General features: G+C 35.4%; 1 protein-coding gene across 1 annotated transcript; it reads left to right on the forward strand.

The window, feature by feature from the left end:
* Window positions 1-9,300: 9,300 nt before the first annotated feature.
* LOC149893624 (uncharacterized) lies at window positions 9,301-16,587 on the forward strand. The gene is made up of 5 exons (XM_090091865.1): window positions 9,301-9,373; window positions 12,627-15,446; window positions 15,680-15,745; window positions 16,005-16,061; window positions 16,220-16,587. Exons 2-5 carry the CDS (start codon window positions 14,738-14,740, stop codon window positions 16,537-16,539), a joined length of 1,152 nt encoding a protein of 383 aa, XP_089947991.1. The 5' UTR covers window positions 9,301-9,373; window positions 12,627-14,737; the 3' UTR covers window positions 16,540-16,587.
* The last annotated feature ends 61 nt before the right edge of the window (window positions 16,588-16,648 follow it).

A 16,648-nucleotide genomic window follows, 5' to 3' on the forward strand; every position in this document is an offset into this window, starting at 1 on the left:
TAAAAGGTCTTTCTAGACAACAAATTCTATTTTTGGCAATGCAGTTTTTGTATTTATGCAACCTAACTTTTGTTTGACTTCTATTTTATTTTACGTTTACCTTGTATTTTATCTTGCCTTTTTGTGTTTTGTGATGTCAAGCTACATAATCTAAACTTAAAAGAAGGAAACTAGGCTAACTTTTCTAGTAGAATATTATGTTGTTGGTTTTGTATGCAGCCTAACTTTAGTTTCATCTATATTTTATTTTGCGTTTATCTTATATTTTATCTTGTCTTTTTGAGTTTTGTATTTTGTGATGTCAAGCTACATAATTTAAACTTAAAAGAAGAAAACTAGGCTAACTTTTCTTTGAAAAATTGTTCAAAAACTACCTTACACCGATAGAGATAGCTCACGAATTTAAAAAGTTGCATCTATTCATCTTCTTCTTCAGCAAAGTAAAGCTTTTTATGCACTTTTACTCTCTAACTTACCTATATTTGCGTAAAGGATTTTATTTAATTCAATTTAAACATAACTAGTAGAATATTATGTTGTTGGTTTTGTATGCAGCCTAACTTTAGTTTCATCTATATTTTATTTTGCGTTTATCTTATATTTTATCTTGTCTTTTTGAGTTTTATATTTTGTGATGTCAAGCTACATAAGCTAAACTTTAAAGAGGAAATTTACGCTAACCTGTCTTTGAAAAACTATTCAAAAACTACCTTTAACAAAGTAGCGAGGCTTTTTATGCGCTTTTACTCTCTAACATACCTATTTTTGCGCAAAGGATTTTATTTAATTCAATTTAAACATGCCTAGTAGATTATTATGTTGTTGGTTTTTTATGCAGCCTAACTTTAGCTACATCTATTTTTCATTTTACGTTTGTCTTATATTTTATTTTATCTTTTTGTGTTCTGTGATGTCAAGCTACATAAGCTAATGTTAAAAGAGGAAAGCTGCGCTAACCTTTCTTTGAAAAACTATTCGAAATCTATTTTTGAGATAATCTAGATTTAAAAGAGGAACACTACGCTAATTTGCTTTGAAAAAACTCTCGAAAACTAACTTATTCGATAGAGATAGCACACAAATTTAAAAAATTGTATCTACTCATCCACTTCTTCTACAGCAAAGTACTGAGGCTTTTTATGCACTTTTATTCTCTAACATACCTATATTTGCGCAAAGGATTTTATTTAACTCAATGTAAACATACATAGAAGAGTATTGTTACCCGTTTGTTTTATGCAGCCTAACTTTAGTTTCATCTATACATTATATTGCGTTTACCTTATATTTTTATCTTGCCTTTGTTAGTTTTGTGTTTTGTTATGTCAAGCTTCATAATCTAATCTTAAAAGGGGAAAACTGCGCTAACTTTTCTTTGAAAAAGTACTCAAAAAGGACCTAAATCGATATAGATAGCTCACAATTTTAAAAAGTTGCATATAGTCATCTTCTTCTTCAGCAAAGTATCGAGGCTTTTTATGGATTTTTACTCTAACTTTCCTATATTTGCGCAAAGGACATTATTTAATTCAACTTAAACATGCCTAGTAGATTATTATGTTGTTGGTTTTTTATGCAGTCTAAACTTTGTTACATCTATATTTTACGATTAACTTATATTTTATCTTGCCTTTTTGAGCTTTGTGTTCTGTGATGTCAAGCTACATAGTCTAAACATAAAAGAGGAAAACTACGCTAAACTTGCTTTGAAAAACTATTCAAAAACTACCTTTAACAAAGTAGCGAGGCTTTTCATGCACTTTTACTCTCTAACATACCTACATTTGCGCAAAGGATTTTATTTAATTCAATTTAAACATGCCTAGTAGATTATTATGTTGTTGGTTTTTTATGCAGCCTAACTTTAGTTTCATCTATATTATGTTTTAGGTTTATCATATATTTTATCTTTTCTTTTTGAGTTTTGAGTTTTGTGATGCCAAGCAACTTAAGCTAAACTTAAAAGTGGAATGCTACGCTAACCTTTCTTTGAAAATCTATTCATAAACTACCCTAGACAAAAGCTAGATTTAAAAGAGGAAAACTACACTATTTTTACTTTGAAAAAACTTTCGAAAACTACCTTAATCGATAGAGATAGCACACGATTTTAAAAATTGCATATAGTCATCCACTACTTCTGCAGCAAAGTAGCGAGGCTCTTTATGCACTTTTTCTCACTAGTTTGCTTATATTTACGCAAAGGAATTCATTTAATTCAATCCAAACATATATAGAAGATTATTATGTTACGATTTTTTTTTCTTTTATGCAGCCTAACATTTATTTCACCTACATTTTATTTTACGATTAACTTTTATATTACCTTTCCTTTTAGTGTTTTGTGTTTTGTGATGTCAAGCTACATAAGCCAAACTTTAAAGAGGAAAACTACGCTAAGCTTTCTTTGAAAAACTATTCAAAAACTACCTTAAACAAAGTAGCGAGGCTTTTTATGCACTTTTACTCTCTAACATACCTACATTTGTGCATAGGGTTTTATTAGATTCTAGTAGGTTATTACGTTGTTGTTTTTTTATGCAGTCTAACTTTAGCTTCATCTATATTTTATTTTACGTTTATCTTATATTTTATTTTGTCTTTTTGAATTTTGTGTTTTGTGATGTCAAGCTACATAAGCTAAACTTAAAAGAGGAAAGCTACGCTAACCTTTCTTTGAAAAGCTGTTCAAAAACTACCTTAGACATAATCTAGATTTAAAAGAGAAAGACTACGCTATTTTTGCTTTGAAAAATCTTTCGAAAACTACCTTAATCGATAGAGATAGCACAGGATTTTAAAAAGTTGTATCTAGTCATCCACTTCTTTCACAGCAAAGTAGCGAGGCTTTCTATGCGCTTTTACTCTCTAACATACCTATTTTGCGCAAAGGATTTTATTTAATTCAATTTAAACATGCCTAGTAGATTATTATGTTGTTGGTTTTTTATGCTGCCTAACTTTAGCTACATCTATTTTTCATTTTACGTTTGTCTTATATTTTATTTTATCTTTTTGTGTTCTGTGATGTCAAGCTACATAAGCTAATGTTAAAAGAGGAAAGCTGCGCTAACCTTTCTTTGAAAAACTATTCGAAATCTATTTTTGAGATAATCTAGATTTAAAAGAGGAACACTACGCTAATTTTGCTTTGAAAAAACTCTCGAAAACTACCTTATTCAATAGAGATAGCACACAAATTTAAAAAATTGTATCTACTCATCCACTTCTTCTTTTTATGGATTTTTACTCTCTTATTTACCCAAATTTGCGCAAAGGACTTTACTTAATTCAACTTAAACATGTCTAGTAGATTATTAAGTTGTTTGTTTTTTATGCAGCCTAACTTTAGTTTCATTTATATTTTATTTTACGTTTATCTGATACTTTATCTTGTCTTTTTGTGTGTTGTTTTGTCAAGCTACATAAGCTAAACTTAAAAGTGGAAAAGTACGCTAACCTTTCTTTGAAAATCTATTCAAAAACTGCCTTAGACATAAGCTAGATTTTAAAAGAGGAAGACTACGCTATTTATGCTTTTAAAAAACTTCGAAAAATACCTTAATCCATTGAGGTAGTGCACGAATTTACAAAGTTGTATCTAGTCATCCACTTCTTCTATAGCAAAGTAGCGAGGCTTTTTATGCACTTTTGCGTTCTAATTTATCTCTGTTTACGCATATGGTTTTTGTTTATTTCTATGTAATGATATACAAAAGAGTATTTTGTTAAAGATTATGCTGCAGGAGCTGCGTAAAAAAACTCTGGCGACCTTTCCTTAAGAAAAAAGCAACTGAAAGACATGTGCGCCTTAGAAAATTCAAATCGCGATTCACCAAATTAAAAGACGAAAAGAACGACCTTTAAAAGCTCTCACTAGACATTTGTGTTTATGATAGGCAATGCAGTTTTTGATTTTATGCAGCCTAACATTTGTTTCATCTATATCTTATTTTACGTTTATCTTATACTTTATCTTGCCTTTTTGAGTTTAGTATTTTGTGATGTCATGCTAAATAAACTATACTTTGCTAATTTTTATTTGAAAAAATATTCAAAAACTACCTGAATTATAAGCTAGATCTAAAGGAGGAAAACTACGCTAACTTTTCTTTAAAAAAAATATTAAAAACTACCTTAAACATAAGCTATATCCAAAAGAGGAAAACTATGCTAACTTTTCTTTAAAAAAATATTTAAAAACTACCTTAAACATAAGCTAGATCTAAAAGAGGAAAACTACGCTAACTTTTCTTTGAAAAAATACTCAAAAACTACCTTAAACATAAGCTAGATCTAAAAGAGGAAAACTACGCTAACTTTTCTTTGAAAAAATACTCAAAAACTACCTTAAACATAAGCTAGATCTAAAAGAGGAAAACTACGCTAACAATTCTTTGAAAAAATATTCGAAAACTACCTTTAAACATGATTTAGATTTAATAGATGAAAACTACGCTAACATTTCTTTGAAAAAACATTCAAAAACTACCTTTAAACATGATTTAAATTTAATAGATGAAAACTACGCTAACATTTCTTTGAAAAAACATTCAAAAACTACCTTTAAACATGATTTAAATTTAAAAAAGGAAAACTACGCTAACATTTCTTTGAAAAAATATTCAAAAAGTACCTTAATCGAAAGAGATAGCACACGAAATTAAAAAGTTGCATTTAGTCATCCGTTTCTTCTTCATCAAAGTAGCGAGGCGTTTATGCACTTTTTATTCTCTAAGTTATCTCTACTTACGCAAATGGCTTTTGTTTATTTCAATGTAAAACTTTTCAAAAGAGTATTTTGTTAAAGATTATGCTGCAGGGGCTGTGTAAGAAAACTCTGGTGACCTTTCTTTAAGAAAAAGCAACTAAAGTAGATGTGCGCCTAAGAAAATCCAAATTGCGATTCACTAAATTAAAAGACATATACAACAAACTTTAAAAGTGAAACTATTTTTACAAGCGTATTTGGTAAAGATGAAATGTTCTTATGACATTTTAACGTTACGAAAGGGATTTTCTTCTGTTCAAATATTTATTACAATTTAAAGTGTTAAATAATGTTACAGAAACGACCTAAAACGCCTGTTGTATTAATTTAAACGAACAAAATAGATAAAAAAAAAGAAAAACTATCATTAAAAAAAAAAAGTAAAAAAAGAAAAGAAATAGAAGTTGAGGAAAAATAAAAATAAGAACTTCTAACAAAGAGCTCTTCTTTTTATTTTTCAGATTTTAGATGCTTAATTCCTTGAATGAAAAGTTGAACTGATGACTCACTACTAAGGTTGTTCCTAGCCTTCCGTTCTCAAACTAGGCCATTCTGAGAGGCTGTTTGATTAAGTACCGTTGATAGTAGTATCGCACGTAAGAGACTTCTAAAACTCTGATTATTATTAATTCCTGGAATGAAGAGATGACTTCATACTCACTAACGAGGTTGTTCTTAGCCATCCGTTTCTTAAACTAAGCAAAACAGTGAAGTTGTTTGATTAAGTATCACAGTTTGCTGATTTGCACATGCACCATTGCCGAAACTGTGATGCTTGGTTCCTTGATTGGATTGAAGAAGCTCATCACCATGCATTTTACAAGCTGTCCGTTGTTATGTTTTGCAATTCAGTGGTTCTGTTTTGCAATTCATTTTCTGTTTGTTTAAGTATCATCGATGGTGGTGTCGTGCATGCAAACTTTCCGAAACTCTGATGCTTGTTTTTCTTGAATGGAGAGATGAGCTTATACTTTAGGTGACTTTTAAAACTGCAGTAATTAGTGCCTCGAATGGAAAAACGAACTCATTCATTACAGACCAAGGTTGTTCCTGGCCATCCGTTAACATATTAGGCAACAGTACAGCGAAGCTGTTTGTTTTACAAGCTTTTGTCGTTTCGAGAAATCACTACATTAAGCATTCGATGGTGATACACGACTGATGGCCAGGTTCTGATTTTCGAATGAAAAGAAGAGTCGCATCCGACCACCGGTCGGCTTTCGACGCAAAACAGCTGTACACACTCGTCCAACGATCCAGTGACTAACTGTTGCAACGAGAAAGTTAGCTTTATTTGTCGTGCAGATTGTCCGCTTTGACGTAAAATGCTAGAAATTTGCTGAACGCTCGGTTTGCGCCGCCAAGAGTCATTCTGTTTCTGCGTTGCCAGCGTCTGTCGGCTAAATACAACTGTAGACTCCGCGCAAGCTTTTTCACCGCAAAAGTTGTACAGAGCCACACCGAAGGCTAAAATCGACTTTAAGGTCGAAGGTTAAAATCGACCCTAGAGGTTTGAAAACGACGTCACGAAATTTTCAAGACATCATCGAAGAAAATTACGGCGGCCAGATGCAACTCTTAGTACTAACTCTACTAATCTTAGTACGTTAAGCATTCCAGTCGAGAGATCAGACGTTTTTTCGTCACCTAAGAGACCGGCCGATGCGTTTGCGACGCTGCGGAAAGAAAGAAGATGGCAAACCACAGGGTTGTTACCGTAACAAACCTCCGTGAGTACCTCCATCTCGAGTGGCTTTTGAAGAAACGTTCGTTTTAAACTCAAAGGGATGGTTGTTAAAGCTCACAAACGCCTGGTTAACGATTTTCTAACGGCAGACACCGTGTTTACAATGGATACAGACCGATTAACTGAGCCCAAAGCGCAAGATCTATCAGAAAACTCCTCTAGGTCGATGCAACGAGACGACTAGACACGTGCGTCTAAAGGCATTTTACAATTGAAGGACGCCCCTCGTGGGCCCTTTAACCTTAACACTAAACTCCTGCTTGATATCCTCGTCCCCAGGTTTCCAAACCGTAACCCCAACCCCCTCTAATCCTAACCCCCTTACCCTCTAACTCTCCCCCCTCAAAAAAACAAAAAACATAAAAAAGCAAACAAAACGAAAAAAAAACTTGCTTCCCTCCTCACTTTTAGCTCTAGGATGCAACACCTTTTTGCCGCCCTCCGCTAGAAGGGAGTAGGGAGTAACGAAAGCTTGACATCAAAGTAGCGTTTCGTATGAGATTTGTTTGCCAAAATTTGAGCGTTTTTAAAAAAGCCAAGACTTCGTCAGAGGGGTTTCTTCTTTTCTCCTAAAGCTATCGATCGATTAAAAAGCTCAAAGCAAAGAAATTCAAAACAAAATACAAAAACGGGAAGTTTTAGTTTCTGCACCACAAGCCAAGCACTAGTTCAAACTGGAGATAATAAAAGGAAATCGAATGATCTCACTTCTCAAACCACTGAGCTGCCATTGGTCGGCAGTCTCTTGTTTGGAGACCATTGAGCTGCCATTGGTTGGCTGTTTAATCGTTGCGATTGGTCGGCAGTTTTATCGTTGGAGACCATTGAGAGATATAAAAGGAATTTTTTTTTTGAGCACAACATTAAACGTTAAATCGTTAGATGTTGTTATAAAGGCACCATTAGAATGCGATGTCCTCAAATATTTTCCTCGATATTTTAATAAGTAAACAAAAACAAAACTAAGTCTTGCAACTGGCGAAAACTTTCAATAAGCAAACAAAGCAACAACTTTCCTTTCGAGTTTTTTACATTTTAAACAAAAGACAAACAAAGAAAAAAAAAAAACAAACAAAAACAAAAACAAAAACAAAAAACAAAACAAAAACAAAACAGAAAAGGGAGAATGAGTGAGTCGACTGATTTCGCTCAACTGTCTTAAACGAGAAGTCATAAACGTTTGCTTGTGCCAGCAAGTTGCAAATTAAGTTGTAAATGAACTGCACCGCAAAAGCTTAACCACAGTTTATTAAGCATATTAAGCCTTTGCTGACATGTTAAGACATTTTAAGCCTTTGCTATTATCATGAGGCTTTTGCTCCACGAGCCAAAAAAGTACGCTAGAGTTGACAAACTGCATCGCGGTCGAAAAGTGTAATTACGCCAACACTTTTATCCGTTTTAAGCATTTCGTTTTCGCACGAACAACAATTAAAGCAGCTCGTTGAGCTTAACGACGTTCGTATTTTTTTTCGAAGCCAAAACTTCGGCTATAAGTAGAATGAAGAGGCACTTCGAAAAACAACAAAGCTGTTCGCAGTCGATAGCAACGAGCGACAACATCTCTGCGAGTCTGGCATCAAGGTAAACAGTTTTTTTTTACATTTTCATTTGTAAGTGCCACTTTTGTGTACATTATGTATTCAAAAATTTCTTGCTGACGCTAGATTTTTCGTTTTCAATGAACAACAGTTGCAACCTCTAGTCGTTTGCTAAAACAGCTTGCTAGGACAACCAAATCAATCATATGTTGTGAAAATTTCTTTTTGTTCAACTGACTAAGGAAGATCGAGCGAACGCTTTTTTTTTTATAACTTGTTTGTATCATATTGCTATTAAGAAAACAGCGTTGTGTATACTAAACGTGACATAATTGGCAATTATCCGTAACTAAAAAATAAGATAGAAATTACAAACTTGATACCATATTTTAATTACTCTAACAAAACTAGACGTCATCGCGTGAGAAAATAAATGTTCATAACACATAACCTATTTTTTGTTTTTTTTTTTCTTCTCTTTTTTCCTTTTAATCTCTTTTCTTTCGTCCAAAAAGCGTTTTGATTTTTGCCTCGCCACAAGCGATGAAATCGATAAAAAAACCTGCTCGGACATTCTCAATTCTCAACAACAAAAGCAATCAAAGTTCTAGCTCTCGAGCACGTGCGCCGACAGGTTGATGAAACCGTTCAAATATGCTCGATCGCTAGAATTTAAAGAAAGAAACAAGCCAGAAACAAACCAAAATAAAAAAAACAAAAACAAAAATGGACATCTTTAGAACGCTTAAATTTTATAAAATATTTTCCTCTGCGTTTTTAACCAGCTAAACTGTCGTAAAGTTTTTTCGGTGCAGTTCATTTAAAAAACTTAGTTTTCAACTTTTAAACGTTTTAGACTTCTCGTTTAAGGCAGTCGAAAGAAATGAGTCGACTCACTCTCTCTCTCCCTATTCGGTTTTGTTTTTGTTTATTTGTTTTTGTTTTTTCTTCGTTTGCCTTCGTTTGCCTTTGTTTGCTTTTGGAAAAGTTGTCGCCATGCGAGACTTAGTTTTTTTTTTTTTTTGCTCAAATTGAGCACAAGTGAGTTTCTAGTCTTGAAAGTGTGCAAAGTGTGGGCCAATCTGGTGGCTGGAGTGATGACACGTGAATGCTGGAAATTCCAGACTTTGAGCGGATTCAGCGTACATAGAAAGAAAATGTAGCATTCACGTGGGTCTCTCCTAAGCGTGCCATTGGTCGGTCTGCTGTCCTTAAGTACCCCCCTCCCCCCCCTCAACGTCACGTTTGCTCAACTTTCTCGGTCTTTGGCGCCCAGAGAAAGCTTGAGGAAGGATAAAAAATGGCGAGGTTTCGGTACTGCGTTTTCTGTTTTTCTTATTTGTTTTTGTTTGTTTGCTTGTTTGTTTGTTTGTTTGTTTGTTAATTTTTTTAATTTTTTTTTTTTTGTTTGTTTGTTTCGTTCGTTTGTTTGTTTGTTTGTTTCGTTTGCTTCGTTTGTTTTGTGATGTTTTGTTTTCCCTTCTTGATGGCACAAAACAGAAGCAAACAAGACTTTCGGTTATATTCGGTTATATTCGGTTCAATAAAAGTTTGTTGGTTTCTGCACAACAACAACAACAACCACAACAACAAAAGTCCCTCTGTCCCTCAAAAGCAGTTTCTCCTCTGTCCTAAAGAAGAGCCTCTTTGTAATCGATCTTGTCTGAATGCAGCTCTCCTTTTGCCTACAGGTTTTTATTCCAACCCTTTTGTTGTTGTTAGTGCCATGTTGTTGTTATTGTTATACTCTGTAAAAGCAGTTGTTGCTGTTGTACTTGTTTGTTGTTTCTAAAGACACTGTTGTTGCTGCTGTTAGCGCTGTTAGTAATCACCCACTTGGCTTGTATTTTTGTTTCTTGTTTTTGTTTTTTGTTTTATTTATAAACACTCTCTGAGTAAGTGATGCTGTTGCTGTTGTTGTTGTTACAGTTGCAATGAGTGTTTGTTAATGTTCCCCCACTTGGCTTGTACTTTTGTTTTCTGTTTTGTTTTGTTTTTTTTTTTGTTTTTGTTTTTTTTTTCTCAACACTCTCTGAGTAAGTGATGCTGTTGCTGTAGTCGTTGTTATAGTTGCAATGAGTGTTTGTTAATGTTCACCAACTTGGCTTGTTTATAATCTATTTTATTTTATCAACACTCTCTGAGTCAGTGATGGTGTTGCTGTTGCTGTTGTCGTTATTATGCTTGCAATGGGAGTTGTTACTGTTCACCCACTTTGCTTGTTTTGTTTTTATTTCTTTATTTTATCAACACCCTTTGAGCCAGTGATGCTGTTGCTGTTGTTGTTGTTATAGTTGCAATGAGTGTTGTTAATGTTCACCCACTTTGCTTGTGTTTTTGTTTTTGTTTATCAACACCCTTTGTGTCAGTGATGCTGTTGCTGTTGTTCTTATTACAGTTGCAATGAGTGTTTGTTAATGTTCACCAACTTGGCTTGTTTATAATCTATTTTGTTTTATCAACACTCTCTGAGTCAGTGATGCTGATGCTGTTGTTGTTATTGTGCTTGCAATAAGTGTTGCTAATGTTCACCCACTTTGCTTGTTTTGTTTGTGCTTTTGTTTTTGTTTATCAACACCCTTTGAGTCACTGATGCTGTTGCTGTTGGTGTTATTATAGTTGCAATGAGTGTTAATGTTCACCCACTTTGCTTGCTTTGTTTGTTTGTTGCTTTTTTTTTTTATCAACACCCTGCGAGTTAGTGATGCTGTTGCTGCTTTTGTCATTTTACTTGTATTTATAGTTGTTACTGTTCAGCCACTTTGCTTGTTTTTTAATCTGTTTTATTTTATCACCACTCTCTGAGTCAGTGATGATGTTGCTGATGCTGTTGTTGTTATTTTACTTGCAATGATAGCTGTTACTGTTCAGCCACTTTGCTTGTTTTGTTTGTTTGTTTGTTTGTTTTTTTTATCAATATCCTCTGAGTAAGTGATGCTGTTGCTGTTGTTGTTGTTATAGTTGCAATGAGTGTTTGTTAATGTTCCCCCCCTTGGCTTGTACTTCTGTTTTCTGTTTTGTTTTGTTTTTGTTTTTTTTGTTGTTTTTTTTCTCAACACTCTCTGAGTAAGTGATGCTGTTGCTGTAGTCGTTGTTATAGTTGCAATGAGTGTTTGTTAATGTTCACAAACTTGGCATGTTTATAATCTATTTTATTTTATCAACACTCTCTGAGTCAGTGATGCTGATGCTGTTGTTGTTATTATGCTTGCAATAAGTGTTGTTAATGTTCACCCACTCTGCTTGTTTTGTTTGTGCCTTTGTTTTTGTTTATCAACACCCTTTGAGTCACTGATGCTGTTGCTGTTGGTGTTATTATAGTTGCAATGAGTGTTAATGTTCACCCACTTTGCTTGCTTTATTTGTTTGTTGCTTTTTTTTTTATCAACACCCTGCGAGTTAGTGATGCTGTTGCTGCTTTTGTCATTTTACTTGTATTTATAGTTGTTACTGTTTAGCCACTTTGCTTGTTTTTTAATCTGTTTTATTTTATCACCACTCTCTGAGTCAGTGATGATGTTGCTGATGCTGTTGTTGTTATTTTACTTGCAATGATAGCTGTTACTGTTCAGCCACTTTGCTTGTTTTTTTTTTGTTTTTGTTTTGTTTGTTTGTTTGTTTGTTTTTTTATATATCCTCTGAGTTAGTGATGCTGTTGTTGTTATTATGCTTTCAATGAGAGCTGTTACTGTTCACCCACTTTGTTTGTTTATAATCTGTTTTATTTTATCAACACTCTCTGAGTCAGTGATGCTGATGCTGATGCTGTTGTTGTTATTATGCTTGCAGTGAGAGTTGTTACTGTTCACCCACTTTGCTTGCTTATTGTCTATTTTATTTTGTCAACACTCTCTGAGTCAGTGATGCTGATGCTGATGCTGTTGTTGTTATTATGCTTGCAATGAGAGTTGTTACTGTTCACCCAATTTGCTTGTTTTGTTTTTTTATTTGTTTTTTTGTTTGTTTTTGTTTTGCTTGTTTTTTTTTATCAATACCCTCTGAGTCAGTGATGCTGTTGCTGTTGTTGTTGTTGTTGTTATAGTTGCAATGAGTGTTTGTTAATGTTCCCCCACTTGGCTTGTACTTTTGTTTTCTTTTTTGTTATGTCAACACTCTCTGAGTCAGTGATGCTGATGCTGTTGTTATTATGCTTGCAATGAGAGTTGTTACTGTTGTAGTTATGTCTGTCATTTGTCCTTGTTAGCAAGTTCTATTTGCCCTCTCTTGCCTTTTTTCAACACAGTTTCTTTCTTTGAGTCATATGGTTGCGAGATCCTCTCAAACTCCATCTCTTTATTTATTTGTTTCTTTTTTTTTTTTTTTTTTCTCATTCTCCTTCTCATAATAGCAATCACTGCTGCCACCATGCATGTAATGCTAGTTGCTCTCATTCTTTTTCATTTGCTAGTGGAAACTTTGTTTCTTCTTGTTGCTCTCTTTTCTTTCTTTTTTCTCTTTTGCAGAGGATTCGAAAAAACACAGCTCTTCCCTGCAGTTGTAAACATTCCAGGATTCCAGGATGCAGGCAGAAGAAAAACACTCTCACTAACTGTCTTCTTTTTTTTAGCATAAACCGTTGCAAACAAACACCTGAACATGTCTTCTTCACAAGAAAACAACACTGTTGTTGCCCCTTCTCCGAACTCTAAAGCGAAAAAAAAAGAAAAGAAGGCAGTCACAAGAACAGAGAGACTTAAAGCTCAAAAACAAAGTCAGGGCCGCATTAGTTGCAGCGTGTGGCTCCGTAAACAGGGTTGTACCTTTCTATGGTACCAAGAAGAGGTACGCTGTTAGCTGTCCGATGCCTTTGTGCAAACATTCCTCCACAAGCATTAAAAGACACTTGACTAAAAAAGATCATTCTTGGACTTTGGATGAAGCTTCCATCTTTTACTCTGCAATGGTCAGGAAGTTTCAGCATGCTCGTCTCGAACGCAAGTCCGGCTGTCCAAAACCTTACCCCTGTTTGCAATGTTGGAAGTATTACGACCGACTGGACATACACTTGAAAGAGACTCATTTCTACGATTCCAAGACGATCAAACAAAAGATTGCAGAGGCAAAGCGATACGACAACGACAAGCTCTATGTCCCTCAATTTATTCGACCTGCCTTCTTTGGTATTAAGCCAGTAGCTGAACAAGCGTCTGCATCAGGCTCTGCATCCTCTGCTCCTGGGCCTTCCTCCTCTTTTTCTTCTCCGGTTCTTTCCTCTGATCCTCTTTTAAGCTTGCCCTCATCAGTTGCTGGTTCGTCCGAGGCTCCTTCTGCAAACCACTGCACCTCTGTAGAAAACAAAGAGCTGAACACCGAATCCGTCCTAGACTCTGATTTTAATTCCTTAAAGCACTTGGTTTCCAACTCCTCCGTCTTGACAGAAGATAAGAGACTCTTGTTTCAGCTGGACAAAGATGCTTTTCACTTTTATTACCAGTCAGCAGATGAGCTCTTCAGAGATTTTGAAAAGTGGCTTGTGGTAGCCAACAACAACACTTTGTCACAAGCAAAGATCTACAAAAATGCAGTTGTTGAAATATTGACATGTTGTGACAGCACGCTGACGCTGCACCCGAACGCTCTCACCAATTCCAACGTTTTGGAGGATAGATACTTTTCCATGCACTTTAAAAACATTCAGCTCAATTCCAAGCTGAGTGAACTTGACCAAACAAAAGCCATGTCTTGTCACACGTTGTACAACCGCCTTGTCTACCTTTGTCTCCTGTTTCGTTTCAGTGAAGCCAGGAATGTCTATTTCGGACTTTCTCATGAGGCCATCCGACGTTTGCGCTGCAAGGTGGAGGAGTTACAAAAAGTGCTGAGGCCCTTTCGTTCTTTGAGGAGGAGCCTTGTGAAAAGCAAAAAATGCATCAACATCATCAATGTCAGTTTGCTGAACGAATATGGCAAGTCTGCATACGTAAGACAGTTAGTGGAATCGATTAGAAAGCCGTCTCTTACACCGACTAGAGACAATGCTGTGTCTCTACGAAACCATCTTCTGCTCTCTGTCACTGTAATTAACAGTTTAAGAAAATCTAACATTGCTCTTTTAAACATTAGAGACTACATGGCTGCTGAGAAGAGTGAGTGTGGATATTGCATTGTGCAAGAGCGCTACAAAACAGCATACAAGTACGGAGCCAAAAACATTCTAGTGCCGAACGACTTGAAAGTGTTGATCGATATTTATTTGCTGAGATACAGAGACCTTCTTGTCAACGACTCTCACTACATGGCTGCAGACACCAAGACTGTTTTGGAGTTGAGCGACTGCTACAGGCCCCTTTTTCCATCGATGAGACCCAACAAAGACGAATGTGTGACACTCGGTGCAACTAGAGTGCCTGTTTACCAGATGGGTTCCTCTGCTATCTCCTCTTGCCTGACGTCCTGCTTCAGAAAAAGCCAAGTAAACATTCCCATGAAGCGTCTTACTCCCACTTGCATTCGCGGTTCGATAGCCACTTACTTTGCCAACAACAGCAAAGAAGATCGCGAGCGGTTTGCTACACTCTACATGAAGCACAGCAGGAACACAATGGATAGCTTTTATGTGTCCCAGTGGAACGCTGCAGAGGAGTTGCGCTTTGCCCTGGGCATCGGACAGTCTTCGGAGTCATAGAGTCTTTGACTGTTGAAAAGTCTGAGAGACCACCAAAGAAGGAGAAGGATGTGATGGACTGGCTCCAAACTAATGCAGAGGAGTACGGTTTTCATGAGGTTGAGGACATCTTTGAGGAAGATTTAGACTCCGGTTCTGACTCTGAAGAATGTGCTGCTACTTTCAGCTGTACCACAGTGGTTCCGTTTTCTCCAGCTGTAGAAAACAATGTTCCTTTAGAGGATAGCAACGACCATGCCGTAGATTTCTTGTGTGAACCTACCTCAACTCCTGTTTCGTCTGTTCCATCTGAACAAACAATCGCTGGTCCAGTTCTTGAACTATCCCCTGCTCTTGCACAACTAGTTCCTAACGAACAAGCTGTTTGTATGGATGTAGATCAGACTCTAGCTGTTCCTGTTGGCACAGCTTGTTCTCCTCTTGCATTAACATTATTTCCTGATGAACCGGATTTTATTGAACACCATGCAAAACTTTCTCCAGTTTACTTTAATGAGCAAGTGGTTGCCAAACCTGTTTCTGCTTCTCCTTCTCAGCAAGTCGCTTTCTGTCCTTCAAAAGAGGTCTTTTCTGTTCCTCTGACTCCTAGCCTTGTTGCTTTTCAGCAAACATTGGCCAAACCCAGTTTGTTTCTTTCATCTGATCCAGTTTCAGCTGTTCCTGTCCAACAGGCTGGTACTGTTCTTGCAAAGCAGCTCTCACCTTATGCTGTTCAATCTGTTGGTAGCCTATTTAGCCAAAGTCTTGCCTCTACATCCAGAGGTAAATTCTTTTTGATTTTTGATTTTTGATTTTTATGCAAATCTCAACACGCTTTCAAAAAATGAAAATGCCCAAATCAACTCCTTGCCCTATTGTTATTGTTAGAGCTGTAAAAAAAACAAAACAAAACAAAAAAACAACACAGAAGTGTGTATGTATTTGTTGCAGGACTAATTCTGTGATTGCTTAAATGTTTATACAAGTGAATGATACTAAAACTGATTATGTTTTAGAAGTAAAAGATCCAAGAAGAAAAAAAATCAAGTTGGAAATGCCATCTTTCACTCAAGAACTCATCGGTAATGTAAAACCTAATTTATACAAAGATATATAAACACAAACCTCTTCTTGCACAATTTCAGATGGTTAACTGTTAACAAAAACTAGCCATCATTGCTAAGTGCACTTTTAGAAAGTTGTGTCTACCCGATTTCTAATGATGAAGTTAGAAACATCACCGTTAGAAATCATGCACAGCTTGTTATCATCTCTAACACTTAGAAACTGTTGATGGTTTTTATGAATTAGAAAAATGAACATGGTTTTATTTTATTTCAGGATCAACTCAGCCAAGAACAAAGGAAAACAAAGCAGAAGTTAGCCAATGCCATTTAGGTAATCTTTCAAAAACCAGTTATTGCTATCAGTGCAAACAATAAGGTCAACAAAAAAAAAATAAATAAAAAAACAGAATAAATCTTGTCTTACTTCAGAACCAAATGAATATTTGATTTAATCACTTTGTGTTATGACTTGAGTTTGTAAAATTTTAGATGAAATAGTTGAAGAGCTGAATGCTTGCCCTGGCCACAACGAATGGTTCAACACCAGAAGTTTTCCACGATGTGCAGCTTTGGTGTTGGCATACATCTTGCAAGACGTGTTTACAGATGTAAGCTCAAGTTGCTCGTACAAAGATTACCTTGGCATCTTGGCAAATCATAGCAGTGACAAGCTCATTCATGTCTTGCAAAAGTACTCCTACCAAAGCCATATTAAAGACAAAATTAAAAACATGAAGCTAAAAATTCAAAAAGAGGGTAGTTTAGAAAAGTTTGTTCAATATGGCAATATCGTGAAACCATTTATGTAGTTTAGATAAGTTTGTTCAGTTTGGCAATAAAGATGGGCCTTTTGTGTAGTTTGTTTTATCTATGCTTTTGCAAATATTTTTATCTGTTTCGCTAAAGACATAATAAACA

The sequence above is a fragment of the Hydra viridissima genome, unplaced genomic scaffold, assembly GCF_058129835.1.
Source record: "Hydra viridissima isolate aposymbiotic clone 2 unplaced genomic scaffold, HvirCarnegie_v1 scaffold_1, whole genome shotgun sequence".
NCBI classification, from domain to species: domain Eukaryota; kingdom Metazoa; phylum Cnidaria; class Hydrozoa; order Anthoathecata; family Hydridae; genus Hydra; species Hydra viridissima.